At 36.8% G+C, this 14,408-nt stretch overlaps 1 protein-coding gene across 3 annotated transcripts in view; it reads right to left on the bottom strand.

The window, feature by feature from the left end:
* LOC136033053 (chitooligosaccharidolytic beta-N-acetylglucosaminidase-like) overlaps positions 1 to 14,408 on the bottom strand; it is a 176,084-nt gene that overhangs the window by 78,663 nt on the left and 83,013 nt on the right. For all 3 annotated transcript variants that reach the window (XM_065713641.1, XM_065713639.1, XM_065713640.1), the window contains exon 7: positions 7,727 to 7,870. In XM_065713641.1, coding sequence (XP_065569713.1) covers positions 7,727 to 7,870 — 144 coding nt within the window. The remainder of the gene's footprint in view (positions 1 to 7,726; positions 7,871 to 14,408) is intronic.

Genomic DNA, 14,408 nt, shown 5'->3' with positions numbered 1-14,408 from the left:
CTTTTAGCAGCAAGTCTGGTTTCGCGTTGCTCTGGTAGTTCCTCGGCACGCTTTCTGTTCTTTCTTCCTCTATCAGCGTCAAGCCTGTTTTCTTGCTGTTCTTTTGATTCCTCGGCACGCTTTCTTTTCTTACTTTCTCTATCAGCAGCAAGTTTTTTGGCATAGACTCTGAGCATTTTCCTCGGCTGTTGCCATTGTAAGTTCATCAGTCATTTTATAGTTAAACATTAATAGATTTCTCCGTGAACGCATGTCTTAAATACCTTTAATGACGTCACCGTAATAACAAAAATGACGACAACTAACTTCATGACGTCAGTCAACACCCAAACATGACGTCACCCGACAGACCCACACACACATAGACAAATTATTTTTATATATATAGAAGACTAGCTGTTGGGGTGGCGCTTCTCGCCCACAGCAGCTTCCTATCTGTTTTTTTTTCTTTTTCATATTCTGTGCCCAGAGTACGTAAATATGAAAGTGAAAGGTCCCAACTAAGAACGTTGAAAAGACCTATGTGAAAACCTTGTCCCACCTAAAGGTCGGAAGTGGTAGTTACGACCTTTAGGTGGATCAGTTTTTGTCGGATCGTGTCAGTTACGTCTATTAGTAAGTTGCGACCTTTCCGTTACTGTCCACAGTTATGCTTGAAAAGGAGTTTTTTCAATAAATTCTGGGCTAGCAGAAAGAAATCCGAGGTAAGAGGGGCTATAGTATTTATTTTATCTTGAATAACCTAACTATGCAAACTCAGTTTTCAAGGAGGCACACTCGTGCCTCTTTAAAGAGGCGAACCACGAAAATGTTAGGCGATCTTCGGCTCCAGTGGTTGCAGAGGGATGGGGAGGGATGCATTTCGTAGCCCGAGCTCCAACTACGAAACCTGCCAAATTTCATCCCCGTCCGACTTTTCCTTCATGGGGAAAATCTGGCCGAAAAATTTCGACCCGTCAACCCCAACCCCAGACATCGGATCTGGGTGTACAAAGGCTCATTCGACGTGGAATTCTCCGAGTAATTGCCCTGGAAAGTTTCGTCGGAAAATCTTAACCCCCCGATTTTCTAGCTTAGAAAAACCCATTTCCCCATTGAAGGTAAAATTTTCTCTTGTAATAACATCACTTGTTTGAAAAATTCTTACACTAACAGTAGCTTGGCGCAGCGGAAGCGTGCTGGGCCCATAACCCAGAGGTCGGTGGATCGAAACCACTAGCTGCTAACTTTTTAAAATTTGTAAAATTAGGTAATTTTGTCAGTTTGAATTTATTGATACAGAAAGGGAGAAAACAAACATTGAAACATGTGATCAGAATTACATACTGGAATGTTCACAGGAATTTATACTGAAGCGGGGGTAAGGCTTGATGGAAGCAAGTTAAAAGAACCATTTAAATTGATTTCCTAATTGAAGCCGTTGTTGAAATTTTCTATTGTAATAACTTGTTTGATAACAAGCATAACAGCAGCTTGGCGCAGCAGAAGCACGCTGGGCCCATAAACCGGAGGCGGGTGGGTAAAAACCACAAGCTGCTAAATTTTTAATTAAGCTGCTAAACTATTAAAATTATCAAAATTAGATAATTTTGTCAGTTTGAATTTATTGATACAGAAAGCGAGAAAATAAACATGGAAAATTATTATTAAATTACATCCACCATGGATTGTAGAAAAACATACAGAAATAATATGAAAAAAACTTCGTTTTCTTAAAGAGTTAAAGAGGCTGCGTCCCAAAGTCGAACCTTAAAACGTACAGGAATTAGGAGAGGCAGTTGGGCCCAAACCCCCCGCTTTTAAAGACTCTTTTGTACAGGTTTTTTGTTGAGGGGGCTGCCGCCCCCCTAACCCCCCGCTCTTGGCTTCGGAAAGGCCCTCGTTTAATTAACAAAAAATTGAAATGAATGAATAATGGAATGACTTCGAAAAATATTAAACACAAGAGGACAGGAGAACCATTGCGCCGAAACTAGTAATTAGTAACAATGGGCCATGGGAAAACAATCCGTATTCAGATCTATACCTAATGATTCTAATGATTGCCCTTGAGCTTTGTTGATGGTGATTGCTAATCGACCATTCCCTGTGTTGCCGTCGTCATTTATATATCCCCCTGTGCCCCCCGGCGTCCCCGTTATAGTTGTGTCCCTGTGTCCCGGTCGTCATTTATATTCCCTGTGTCCCGGTCGTCATTTGTATCCCGGTGTCCCGGTCTGTATATACATTCGCTTTTGAAATGGTATATAATGAAATAAATTTTTGTATTTTTCCCCTTTTTTTCTTTTTAGTTTTTTTTTGGTTTTTACTTTTTTTTTAGTTTTTTTTTAGTTTTTTTTCTGTTTAGTTTTTTTATTTTTATTTTTTTTAGTTTTGTTTTTCTCCTTTATTTTTCATTTTTTTCCTTTTTTTCTTTTTTTTTCTTTTTTAGTTTTTTTAGTTTTTTAGCTTTTTTAGTTTTTTTATTAGTTTTTAGTTTTTTTTCCTTTTTAGTTTTTTTGTAGTTTTTACCTTTTTTAGTTTTTTTTTACTTATGTCCTGGTCGTCATTTATACTCCCTGTGTCCCGGTGCTTTGTTGATGGTGATTGCTACTCGAACATTCCTTGTGTCCCGGTCGCTTTCTCTTTGAGTGTCACGGTCGTCATTTATATTCCCTATGTGCCGGTATCCCGGTCGCCATTTGTGTCCCGATGTCCCGGTCTGTAATTTCGTCAGTCGAAAACATGACGTCAGTCGACACACAAACATGACGTCTATACCAGGTAAATTTTTTAAAGTGATTATTGCTATGTGCGAGTATAGCAGTGCTGCGGGTAAGGTAGGAATATGGGTTAATATTTGGTTTCATATCGAGTCTGCAGTTAAGCAGTAGTGCGTTCTATCCCCATCAACAGGGGTCATTTTGAAAAGCTTTGTCCTCAGGACCACGAGAAAGAGAATGGGAAAGCATGGAATCAAATGGGAAACTAAATTCATCTAGACCTAGATTAGGGTGATGAATTCATGTTAGGAAAACAAATAATTTTTTGGAGGTTTTGAGACCTCAAGGCTGCAGAAGTAGGTTTGAAAATAAGTGTTAAGAAGACTAAGTCACTAAGACTGGGAATAAGTGAAGATAAAGAGGTTATATTGAGTAGCAAGAAGATCAATCCTGTGGTTAGCTTATATTACCAAGGTAGTATTATCAAACAGTTCGTGGTAACGAACTGTAGTAAGGGCTCAATAGTAACCAAAACTCTAAAAAATGGAATTTTGATACCAATAGCTACATCAAAAGAATCGCATTTTAATGCTGGTTTTAAATATATAAGTTTCATCAAGTTTAGTCTTACCCATCAAAAGTTACGAGCCTGAGAAAATTTGCGCTATTTTAGAAAATAGGGGGAAACGCCCCTTAAAAGTCATAGAATCTTAACGAAAATCACACCATCAGATTCAGCGTATTAGAGAACCCTACTGTAGAAGTTTCGAGCTCCTATCTACAAAAATGTGGAATTTTGCATTTTTTGCCAGAAGGCAGATCACGGATGCGTGTTTATTTGTTTTTTTGTTTTTGTTTTTTTTCCCCCAGGGGTGATCGCATCGACCCAGTTGTCCTAGAATGTTGCAAGAGGGCTCATTCTAACGGGAATGAAAAGTTCTAGTGCCCTTTTTAAGTGACCAAAAAAATTGGAGGGCACCTAGGCCCCCTCCCACGCTAATTATTTTCCCAAAGTCAACGGAACAAAATTCTGAGATAGCCATTTTATTCAGCGTAGTCGAAAAACCTTATAACTATGTCTTTGGGGACGACTTACTCCCCCACAGTCCCCGTGAGAGGGGCAACAAGTTACAAACTTTGACCTGTGCTTACATATAGTAATGGTTATTGGGAAGTATACAGGCGTTTTCAGGAGGATTTTTTTGGTTTGGGGGAGGGGTTGAGAAGAGGGGGATATGCTGGGGGAACTTTCCTTCGAGAATTTGAAATGGGAGAAGAAAATTTCCATGAAGGGAGAGCAGGATTTACTAGCATTATTTAAAAAAAAACAATGAAAAAATAAAAGTGAAAAAGCTTTTTCAGCTGGAAGTAAGGAACAGCAATAAAACTTAAAACAAACAGAAATTATTACCCATTCGAGGGGCGCACCTCCTTCTAATACCTCGCTCTTTATGCTAAAGTATTTTCGGTAATTTCAACTACTTATTCTACGGCTTTTGTGATTCAGGGGGTCATTCTTAATGAATTGGGATAAAATTTAAGCTTTAGTGTAAAGAGCGAGGTACTGACGATGGGGCGAATCCCCTCATATATCTAATAAAAACATGAGAATACAAAAGTTCTTTACGTAAGCTAATTTATAAGTTACGTAAATCTTTTACCAATAAAATGATTTGTAAAAAATTAAAAGTTCTAGTTGCCTTTTTAATTAACCAAAAAATCGGGGGGCAACTAGGCTTCGTCCCCCGCTCTTTTTTCTCAAAATCATTCGATCAAAATTATGAGAAAGCCATTGAGCCAAAGAAAAAAAATATACAAATTTCGTTTTGATTATTCCTCTGCGGAGAGCCAAAATCAAAACATGCATTGATTCAAAAACGTTCAGAAATTAAATAAAAAAAACAAGTTTTTTCAACTGAAAGTAAGGAGTGACATCAAAACTTAAAACGCACAGAAATTACTGAAAGAGGCTGCTTCCTCATCAACGCCCCGCTCTTTACGCTAAAGTTTTTTACTGTTTTAGAAAGAAGAATTGAGAGAAATAGTCAAACTTTAGCGTAAAGAGCGGGGCGTTGATGAGGAAGCAGCCTCTTTCATATACGAAGTAATTTCTGTGCGTTTTAAGTTTTGATGTCACTCCTTACTTTCAGTTGAAAAAACTTGTTTTTTTTATTTAATTAGTTAAGAAGGTGGATGCAGTGAAGATGTTTAAAATAGAATAGCCAAGGCCCAGGAAGTTTTTTCACAACTGAAATTTTTTTTGTTAGAATGGGAAGATAAGTCTACCACTAATGGATACATGGGGCGCGAGGATAACCCCCTCCCCCCAGATTTCGTCCTGGTCCCGCTTTCCCAGTTTTTCTCTTTTTTTCACTCTTTTTTAGCAAAAGTTTGTCAATTTAGTCAATTATTGGCACCTTCGTCACATTGACCCCTCCAAGTTTTTCTCATTGGTACCCTTGTCCCATTGGGCTTCCCCGAAGATTTTGTTCTTGATCCGCCTTTGCTACGAACCCAGATTAGAATATTGGAAACTACACAGATGACAATGTTCAAGTATGGCTCTGAAATATGGGCATTCGGAAAGACAGTGGAGGATTTTATTAGATGTTTTCCAGAGGAACTGTTTACGCATTCTTTTAGGTACTTGTCTGACTTACTTGTTTCAGATAGTAACCTGTTCAAAAAATATATATAGATCTATCCTGCTTTCTAGTGCTATAATGAGGGAAAGCTTATGGTGGCTAGGACACGTTCTGCGGTTGAAGGAGGATAGATTGTTAAAGATCGTTCCTCTCGGCCAGCCATCTAGGGACAAACAAAAAGTAGGTCATCCCCTAACGGCCAAAGAGGAAGTCACAAGGAAAGATTTAAGGGAAGTTGAAACTTCATAGGAGGGTATAAAGAGAGAGGCCATGAATAAATAGGGATAGAGGAGGAGCGCGCGTAACTGTGTGGGCTCAGGCGGTTTGTTGCTACAGTGAGTTGTTAGTAGGTGTAGTAGTTTGCATTGTATAATGCTTATTATTGTTGTTACTTATTTATAAAGCTGGTAAGCTCTATATTCTAGCTTAAATCATTATGATAATAAAAACACGGTAGGTTAAATGATGACTCTCTTTCTCTCTCACTCTTTACCAATACTTTAGACATTGGTGCCAGTTGCGGGGGTGTGTGTGACCCCCTTGATTTCCCCTCCCCTATATTGTTAAAATGACCTCTTTTGGGGGTATATTCATCGAAAATACCGATTTTGTCTTTTCATTTGTAGAAACAGCAAATTTGCTCCCTCCTTATATTTGGAAAATTAAATCTCCCTACTGAATCTTTTTGAATGGACACCAAGATTTTGAAACTAACTTTGGCTTCTTAGAAGCGAAAAAAGTAGAGGATACAGGCACTACCACAACTCTATTTCTCTCAGATTCAGTATTTTAAAGTGTTGTAACATTGAATCTCGACTTAGTCTAGAGATTTTCTGCTCCACAACGTGGATGCGATTTTTTTTATTTATTTATTTTTTTTTTTTATAGAGGTATCATGAAAAAAGGTCTATGTATGGTGTTGCTATTTTTGTCAAGATGCTACCATTATTTTTTGCTTATCTACAAAATGCCTCCCTTTTCTAGTCACGAGATAAATATGTAGCAGAGGTTACAAGATGTATCTATACCTACTGTTGAGTAATGCTAACAAATGAATATAAATGAACTTTGAACATTACATTTTTCAGCTCCAAAAATACTATGCAGTGAAATATATCGTTTAGTCCACCCCCTGTAAATATTAGCACATAGCACAATATTTCCTAGGCTATAGTTTGGTCCCCATTGACATCCATTACCAACATACAAATATTTTAATTTGATCTTAGGCTACCTGCCAAGGCTCCTTATTTTCACATAGCACAAAAGTTCCGAGGTTATTGTCTGGTCCCCATTGCCATCCATTACCAAAATATAAACAATTTAATTCGATCTTTCTCGCCAAAGCTCCTTATTTGCAAATAGCACCATATTTCCTAGGTTATAGTTTGGTCCCCATTGCCATCCATTACCAACATATAAACATTTTAATTCGATTTTACTTGCCCAGGGGCCTTATTTGCACATAGCACCATATTTCCTGCGTTATAGTTTGGTCCCCATTGCCATCCATTACCAACATATAAACATTTTAATTCGATCTTACTTGCCAAGGCTCCTTATTTGCATATAACATCATATTTCTTATGTTATAGTTTGGTCCTCATTGCCATCTATTACCAAAATATAAACATTTAAATTCGATCTTTCTTGCCAAGGCTCCTTATCTACGCATAACACCATATTTCCTAGGTTATATTTTGTTCCCAATTGCCATCCTTTACTAACATATAAACATTTTAATTCGATCTTAATTGCCAAGGCTCCTTATTTGCACATAGCACCATATTTTCTTAGTTATAGTTTGGTCCCATTTCCATCAATTACCAAAATATAAACATTTTAATTCGATCTTACCTGCCAAGCCAACCTTATTTGCACATGGCACCAATTTTCCTAGGTTAAAGCTTGGTCCCCATTGCCATCCATTACTAACATATAAACATTACAATTTGATCTTACTTACCAAGCCCTCCTTATCTGCACATAATACCATATTTACTAGTTTATAGTTTGGTCCCAATTGCCATCCATTACCAAAATATAAACATTTCAATTCGACCTCACTTGCCAAGGCTCCTTATTTGCAGATAGCACCATATCTCCTAGGTTATAGTTTGTTCCCTATTGCCATCCATTACCAACATATTAACATTTTAATTCGATCTTACTTGCCAAAGCTCTTTATCAGCACATAACACCATATTTCCTAGGTTATATTTTGGTCCCCATTGCCGTCCATTACCATTATATAAACATTTTAAGTCGATCATACTTGCCAAGGCTTCTTATTTGCACCAAGCACCGTATATACCAGGTTATGGTTTGGTCCACATTGCGATACATTACAAAAATATAAATATTTTAATTCAATCTTACTTGCCAAGGCTCCTTATTTGCACATAGCACCATATTTCCTAGGTTATAGTTTGGTCCCCATTGCCATCCATTACCAACATGAGAAGGCGCGTCGAATTCTGGGAGAACTCTTACTCCCCTCGCCTGAGCGTATCTTACCAACTCCTAAAATTAGAATTCTTGTTAAATATAGACCTAGTTCAATAATATTTCTTCTCTGTGATTATTTCTAGGACAAACAATGTGAGTGCAGATTACCAATTTCTTGCTTAGTGGTTCCTGTCACTTTCACGTTCATTAAGTTGCTGGTCTTTGCAATAGCTTCCAAATTAAAAGAAAATTCTGGCTTTGTTTTCTCTTCATTCTTATTTAACAATTAAGAAAATATTCAAAAGAATGTTGTAACTGTTTAGATTAAAAATTTAATTTTCTGCAAAAAGTTACATTTCATCTTTTTATAGCAGCTATTTTCATTTCTACTTGTATTTGCTGCGTAAATGTGAATACTAACAATTTTAGCATCTCTATTGCTAGCTTCAACTTAAAATATACATAAAGGACTTATTTGCTTGAATTAATCTTTTTCAGAAGGGAATGTCTTACATAAATAAAGAAATAGATTTTAGTAATTTAATGTCGTTCGGGTTAGAGAAAATTGCCATGTTACCGCAAACTGACAAGACGCTTTTAATGATGATTATAGTCTCTACAATCCCTCGCATCGTTACTCAAGCAAACAAGGACAATTAAGCATCCTCAAATGGGCAAAAAATGTAGACAAGCAGGAAAATGTTCTTTCAGGATCCGTTATTAAATTAAGCCGTTGTTGACAGAGAACTGTTTCCATATTAGAATTTGTTCTTTGGCTATTTGAATTAGCAAGTCTAAAAATAAACAAGAGCTAAGAGCTCATATGGCACTTGTGACGGTCAGAAGAGTTAAGAGCCAAGAAGTCATATGGTATGAGCTCAAGCAAAATTTTAAGTTTCAATAGATTAATTTAAAAGAAAAATCAGAGGCTTAATGACGGTCGGGATTTAAAATAAGCTCTGAGACAGGAGTTCCTTCTAAATATCAGAATTCATTAAGATCTGATTACCCACTCGTATGTTAAAAATACCTCATTTTTTCTAAATTTTGCTCTCCCTTCCACCCCCTAAATAGTCGAATCGGAGAAAACGACTTTATCATGTCAATTTGTGCAGGTCCCTGACTCACCTACCAATTTTCATCGTCCTAGCACGTTCAGAAGCACCGAACTTGCCAAAGCACTGATCCCCCTAGCTCCCGCAAAGAGAGCCGATCCAGTCCGGTGACGTCAATCACATATCTACAACATTTGCTTATTCTACCCACCAAGTTGAATCCCGATCTCTCCAATTAAGAGCTTTGAGACATGAGTACCTTCTAAATATCAAATTTCACTAAGATCCAGTTACACGTTCGTAAGTTAAAAATACCTCAATTTTTCTAATATTTCCGAATTAGCATCCCCCCAAACCCCTCCAAAGAGAGCGGATTCAGTCCGATTATGTCAATCACATATGTAGGATTTGTGGTTATTCTTCCCACCAAGTTTCATCCCGATCTCTCCACTCTAAGCGTTTTCCAAAATTTTCCGTTTCCCCCTCCAACTCGCCGCAGTATCACCAGACATAGTCGAGATTTAAAATAAGAGCTCTGAGACATGAGGTTGTTCTTAATATCAAATTTCATGAAGATCCAATCGCCCATTTCTAAGTTAAAAATACCTCATTTTTTCAATTTTTTCTCTCCCTCCAGCCCTCCGATGGTCGAATCGGGGAAACGACTGTTATCAAGTCAATTTGTGCAGGTCCCTGACACGCCTACCAATTCTTATCCTACTAGTACGTCCAGAAGCACCGAACTCACCAAAGCACTGGAAATTCTCCAAAGAGAGCAGATCCAGTCCAGTTATGTCGATCTCGTATCTAGAACTTGTGCTTATTCTTCCCATCAAGTTTTTCCCGATCTCTCCACTCTAAAAGTTTTCTAAGATTGCCGGTTTCCAAGATATCTGTTTCCACCCTCCAACCCCCTATGTCCCCGGATCCGATTCGAATTGAAAATGGAGCACATGAGAGATAAGATCTTTCTGTATAGCAATTTTCATTAATATCCGATCGCCCATTCGTAAGATAAAAATACCCCAATTTTCCCGTTTTCCAAGATTTCCGGTTTCCCCCTTTAACTACCCCCAATGTCATCGGATCAGGTCAGGATTTAAAATAAAAGCTTTGTAGCACAAGATCCTTCTAAATTTCAATTTCATTCAGATCTGATCACCGTTCGTAAGTTACAAACTACCTCATTTTTTTTCTATTTTTTCGAATTAACCCCCCCCCTCAAACTCAACAAAAGAGAGCCAATCCGGTCTGTCTATGTCAATCACGTATCTAGGACTTATTCTTCCCACCAAATATCATCACGACCTCTCCACTCTAAGCGTTTTCCAAGATCTCCGGTTTCCTCTTCCAACTCCCCCATTGTCACCGAATCCGGTCAGGATTTAAAATATGAGCTTTGAGACACGGTCCTTCTAAATATCAAATTTCATTAGGATCCAATCACCCGTTCGCAAGTTAAAAATACCTCATTTTTTCTAATTTTCCGAATTAACGAATTATGTCCCCCCCCCCGAACTCCCCTAAAGAGAGAGGATCCGGCTCAGTTATGTCAATCAAGTATCTAGGACTTGTGATTATTCTTCCCAACAAGTTTCACCTATCTTTCCACTCTAAGCGTTTTCCAAGATTAACGACCCCCCCCAACTCCCTCCAAAGACATTGGATCCGGTCAGGATTTTAAACAAGAGATCCGAGTTACAAGGTCCTTCTAGTTATCAAATTTCATTAAGATCTGATCACTCCTTCATAAGTTAAAATACCTTGTTTTTTCTAATTTTTCGGAATTAATCCACCCCAAAATCCACCAACGAGAGCGGTTCCGTTCTGGTTATGTCAATCACGTAGCTTGGAATTGTGCTCATTTTTCAACCTATTTTTTTCCCGGTGCCTTCACTCTAAGCGTTTTCCAAGATTTCAGGTTTCCACCTCCAACTTTCCCCAATGTAACCGGATCCATTCGGGATTTAAAATAAGAGCTCTGAGATTAAATATCCTTCTAAAATCAATTTTCATTGAGATTCGATTACCCGTTCGTAAGTTAAAAATACCTAATTTTTCTAAGTTTTCCGAGTTAACCATCCCCCAACCCTCCCCCCAGATAGTCAAATCAGGAAAAAGACTATTTCTAATTTAATTTGGCCTAGTCCCTGGTACGCCTGCCAAATTTCATTGTCCTAGTTTATCTGGAAGCGCTCAAACTAGCAAAACCGGGACAGACAGACAGACCGACAGAAATTGCGATCGCTATAAGTCACTTGGTAAATACCAAGTTAATTTAAAAAGATAGGTTTCGAAATTCGACCGTGAAACTAGCATACAATCAATAGCAGATAAAAATGTTGTCACAAATTGTTCCTCCAAATAAATGCTTCTCCTCTTAGAGGCTATCTCGAAATTTTGTTCCGGCGACATTGGGAAAAATTGAGAGTGGGATGGGGCCTAATTGCCCTCCAATTTTTCGGGTCCCATAAAAAGGGCAGTAGAACTTCTAATTTTCGTTAAAATGAACCCTATTGTGACATTCTAAGACCACTGGGTTTATACAATCACCACTGGGAAAAGTAAGAAATAAAAAAAAGTAAACACGTAACACGTGATCTTTCTTCTGGCCAAAAAAATTCCACATTTTTGCAAATAGGAGCTTGAAACCCCTACAGTACGGTTCTCTGATACGCTGAATCTAATGGTGTGATTTTCATTAAGATTCTGTGACTTTTAGGTGGTGTTTCCCCTTTTTTTCGAAAATAACACAAATTTTCTCAGGCACATAGCTTTTTATGGGTATATATATATATATATATATATATATATATATATATATATATATATATATATATATATATATATATATATGCTGCTCCAGACTTTAAAGTCCCTAACACAATCCTTACCTCCGTTTCTTGGCCCTTCTGAAAAGAACTGCAATTTGGAGGGGAGGGCTGGGGTCCAGCCAGCGTATGCTCTTACAAAACCTTCCTGTTCATACTGGGCCCTATTTGAAGGTTAATTCCTAGTAAGAATAGTTGTCTTCTCCTTATCCTTTGAAGGTTAATCTTCTCCTAGGAGATTGGATTTACTGTTTGAAGCTCTAAACGCCCTTCCCTCCTTATATCCATGATTAAAAATCATTTAGCTTCTTTTGAAAGTTGATCTTCAATCATCAATCAAAAGTTGAGTTTCAATCATCATTAACAAGGAAATGTAATATAGGGTGACCAACTTTCAAATCATGTAAAAGCCTAAGTTTCTTTTAGCTTTCAATACCGTAAAGGAGTTAAATTTGCTACTGAAGCAAATTTACCATGTTTCTATTGACCAATTTACAAAATTTGAATTTAATTTCCCAATTAAATTTACCATGTTTCAATTTAGCACATTTACCATAATGCAAATGAAAATATTTCATTTTGAGATGTTAGTCATTCTTTTCCACTTGAAAGAACTGGTTTGTCCCGAAGAAATACCTGGATGACAAATTTCTTTATAAGAAATTAAAGAAATAAGAATTACTAAATGGAATTTCATAAATGATCCTTATCGGCTATTCTTTTCCTTAATCGAAAACACTACTAAAATTAGTGCAAGAGTCGGTAAAACCGCTCCATTTACCAACTGAGATTCAGATTTCGATATATATCATTTCAAAATTTTAATGCTGTTTATTTAACCCAAGGAACAATTGTGGCAGCATCTGTAAAATCACGGCGGGAGTCGGTAAAACTGCTGAGTTTACCGACCAAGTTCGAAATTTCTGTGTATGGCATGTCGGTATTTTCGTGGCGTTTACTGAACCAAAAAAAAGAATTTTAGTGGCGTTGGAAAAATCGTGGCACGAAGTTCCACGATTTCACCAACTTTTTTTTACCGTGTGACCAAAAACATTGGAGGGGCATCGCCAATGCTAGGGCGTGACGGCCCTGGTCATAGATACCGGGATGGATATTATACATGCGAGTTTGCCATATAAATTATCCACCTAGAGATCAGTTTTAGCTGGAATAAAAAAAAACAATGCTGCACAAGGAACCAAAAAATTTAAATATTTCACAATAATTCAGCTATAATCTTTTAGAAGACGTACACAGTCTTTTGCATATGTTTGCCTTATACTTTCCTAAGTATGTTTAACTTGGGAATTATCAAATTTGTTAATGAGAGACACAGACAGTATATTAATGCACTGACATTGATTCATAAAAATGTAAAGAAGAGGGGGGGGATTTAGCTATTTTTAATTTTTCAATGAGAGTACAAAAAAAAACAATTCAATGAAAATACCAAAAATATTCTTTTCAAAATCTTCAGGGGGGTGGGTCATGGGAATAAAATAATCCTCTCCTAAATTGATACCACTGAATAAAGTTATTGTATCTAGAAAAAATAAGTACTTTTAAAAACGAATATGGTTACCAAATGAAAAAAAGATGAACAATTATCAAGGATTTTATAGTCGTGAAGTGTATAGAAGTATATTACAAAGTATAAAAGCATTTTTATACGTATGAAGCATGTATCATACATTTTCCTCGGCTTTATTTTTGTATTTAATTTAGAAACAAGTATTTTTTCAAATTAAAGTTAGGGGCAATACTAAAATTTAAAACGAGCATGAATTGTTCCGTATATGAAAGTGACTGCTCCCTCCTCATTGCTCCTCTCTTCACGCTAAAGTTATAACTACTTTATAAAGCTCCTTATTCTAATTAGAAGACCCTTGTATTTCAGGAGTCGTTCTTAAATATTTGGGACAGAAAATCAAACTTTAGCATAAAGAGTAGGGTTTTGAAGAGGGGGCAGCTCCTCTCATATACGGAATAATTTCTATTCGTTTTAAGTTTTAACCTTGCTCCTTAATTTCATTTGCACTTGTTTTTTGTTTAATTTCTGATCGTTTTTCAAGCAATACCAAAAAATCCGCCTTCCCTAAATCCTGAAAAAATAAAATAAGATTCTTCAGCGGGTAGTTCCTTCCAGATAAGTTTGTCTCCATTTACAATTCTCACCTTAAAAATCTCCCTACGTGTCAAACTGAGAAGATGTAGAGAACGTACTCAAATGTTTTCCTTAATTATTTCCAAAATCCCACTCCCCCATAATGAATAGCTAATGAATGGATAATGTCTTAGCCGAATGAACCCTTCACAATTCCTCCTACTCCCTCTTAAAAATACTCAAAAAATCCTGGATTTCCTTTTGTACAAAAAAAATTTAAAACGCATAAAAATTTTTTCATATGCATTTGTGTTACGTTTAGACAAGTCAGACAGAAGTTTGGGGAGCGAGGAGGGGGTTCAAACCCCTGTCCCCTAGGCCATGGATAAGGCTTTGCCTATAAATAAAATTTGCCCTTGAAAAGACTATTGAATATGAAAATAGCATAAAAAAAGGAATCAAAAGGTGTTTTCAATTTGTTGTTAGTAAAATTATATAAATATGTATAAATATGCCTGCTAAAATATATCAGATGTTAGATTTAATTGTGTAGTGCTATATCTTATTTTTTAGATAGTTCCTTGGTTATATGAAATAAAAAAAATAAGTTTTTTTAACTGAAA

The sequence above is a fragment of the Artemia franciscana genome, chromosome 11 (assembly GCF_032884065.1).
Source record: "Artemia franciscana chromosome 11, ASM3288406v1, whole genome shotgun sequence".
In the NCBI taxonomy this organism is placed as follows: domain Eukaryota; kingdom Metazoa; phylum Arthropoda; class Branchiopoda; order Anostraca; family Artemiidae; genus Artemia; species Artemia franciscana.
The sequence above is the reverse complement of the archived record's forward strand: the minus strand, read 5'-3'. Positions and strand labels throughout refer to the sequence as shown.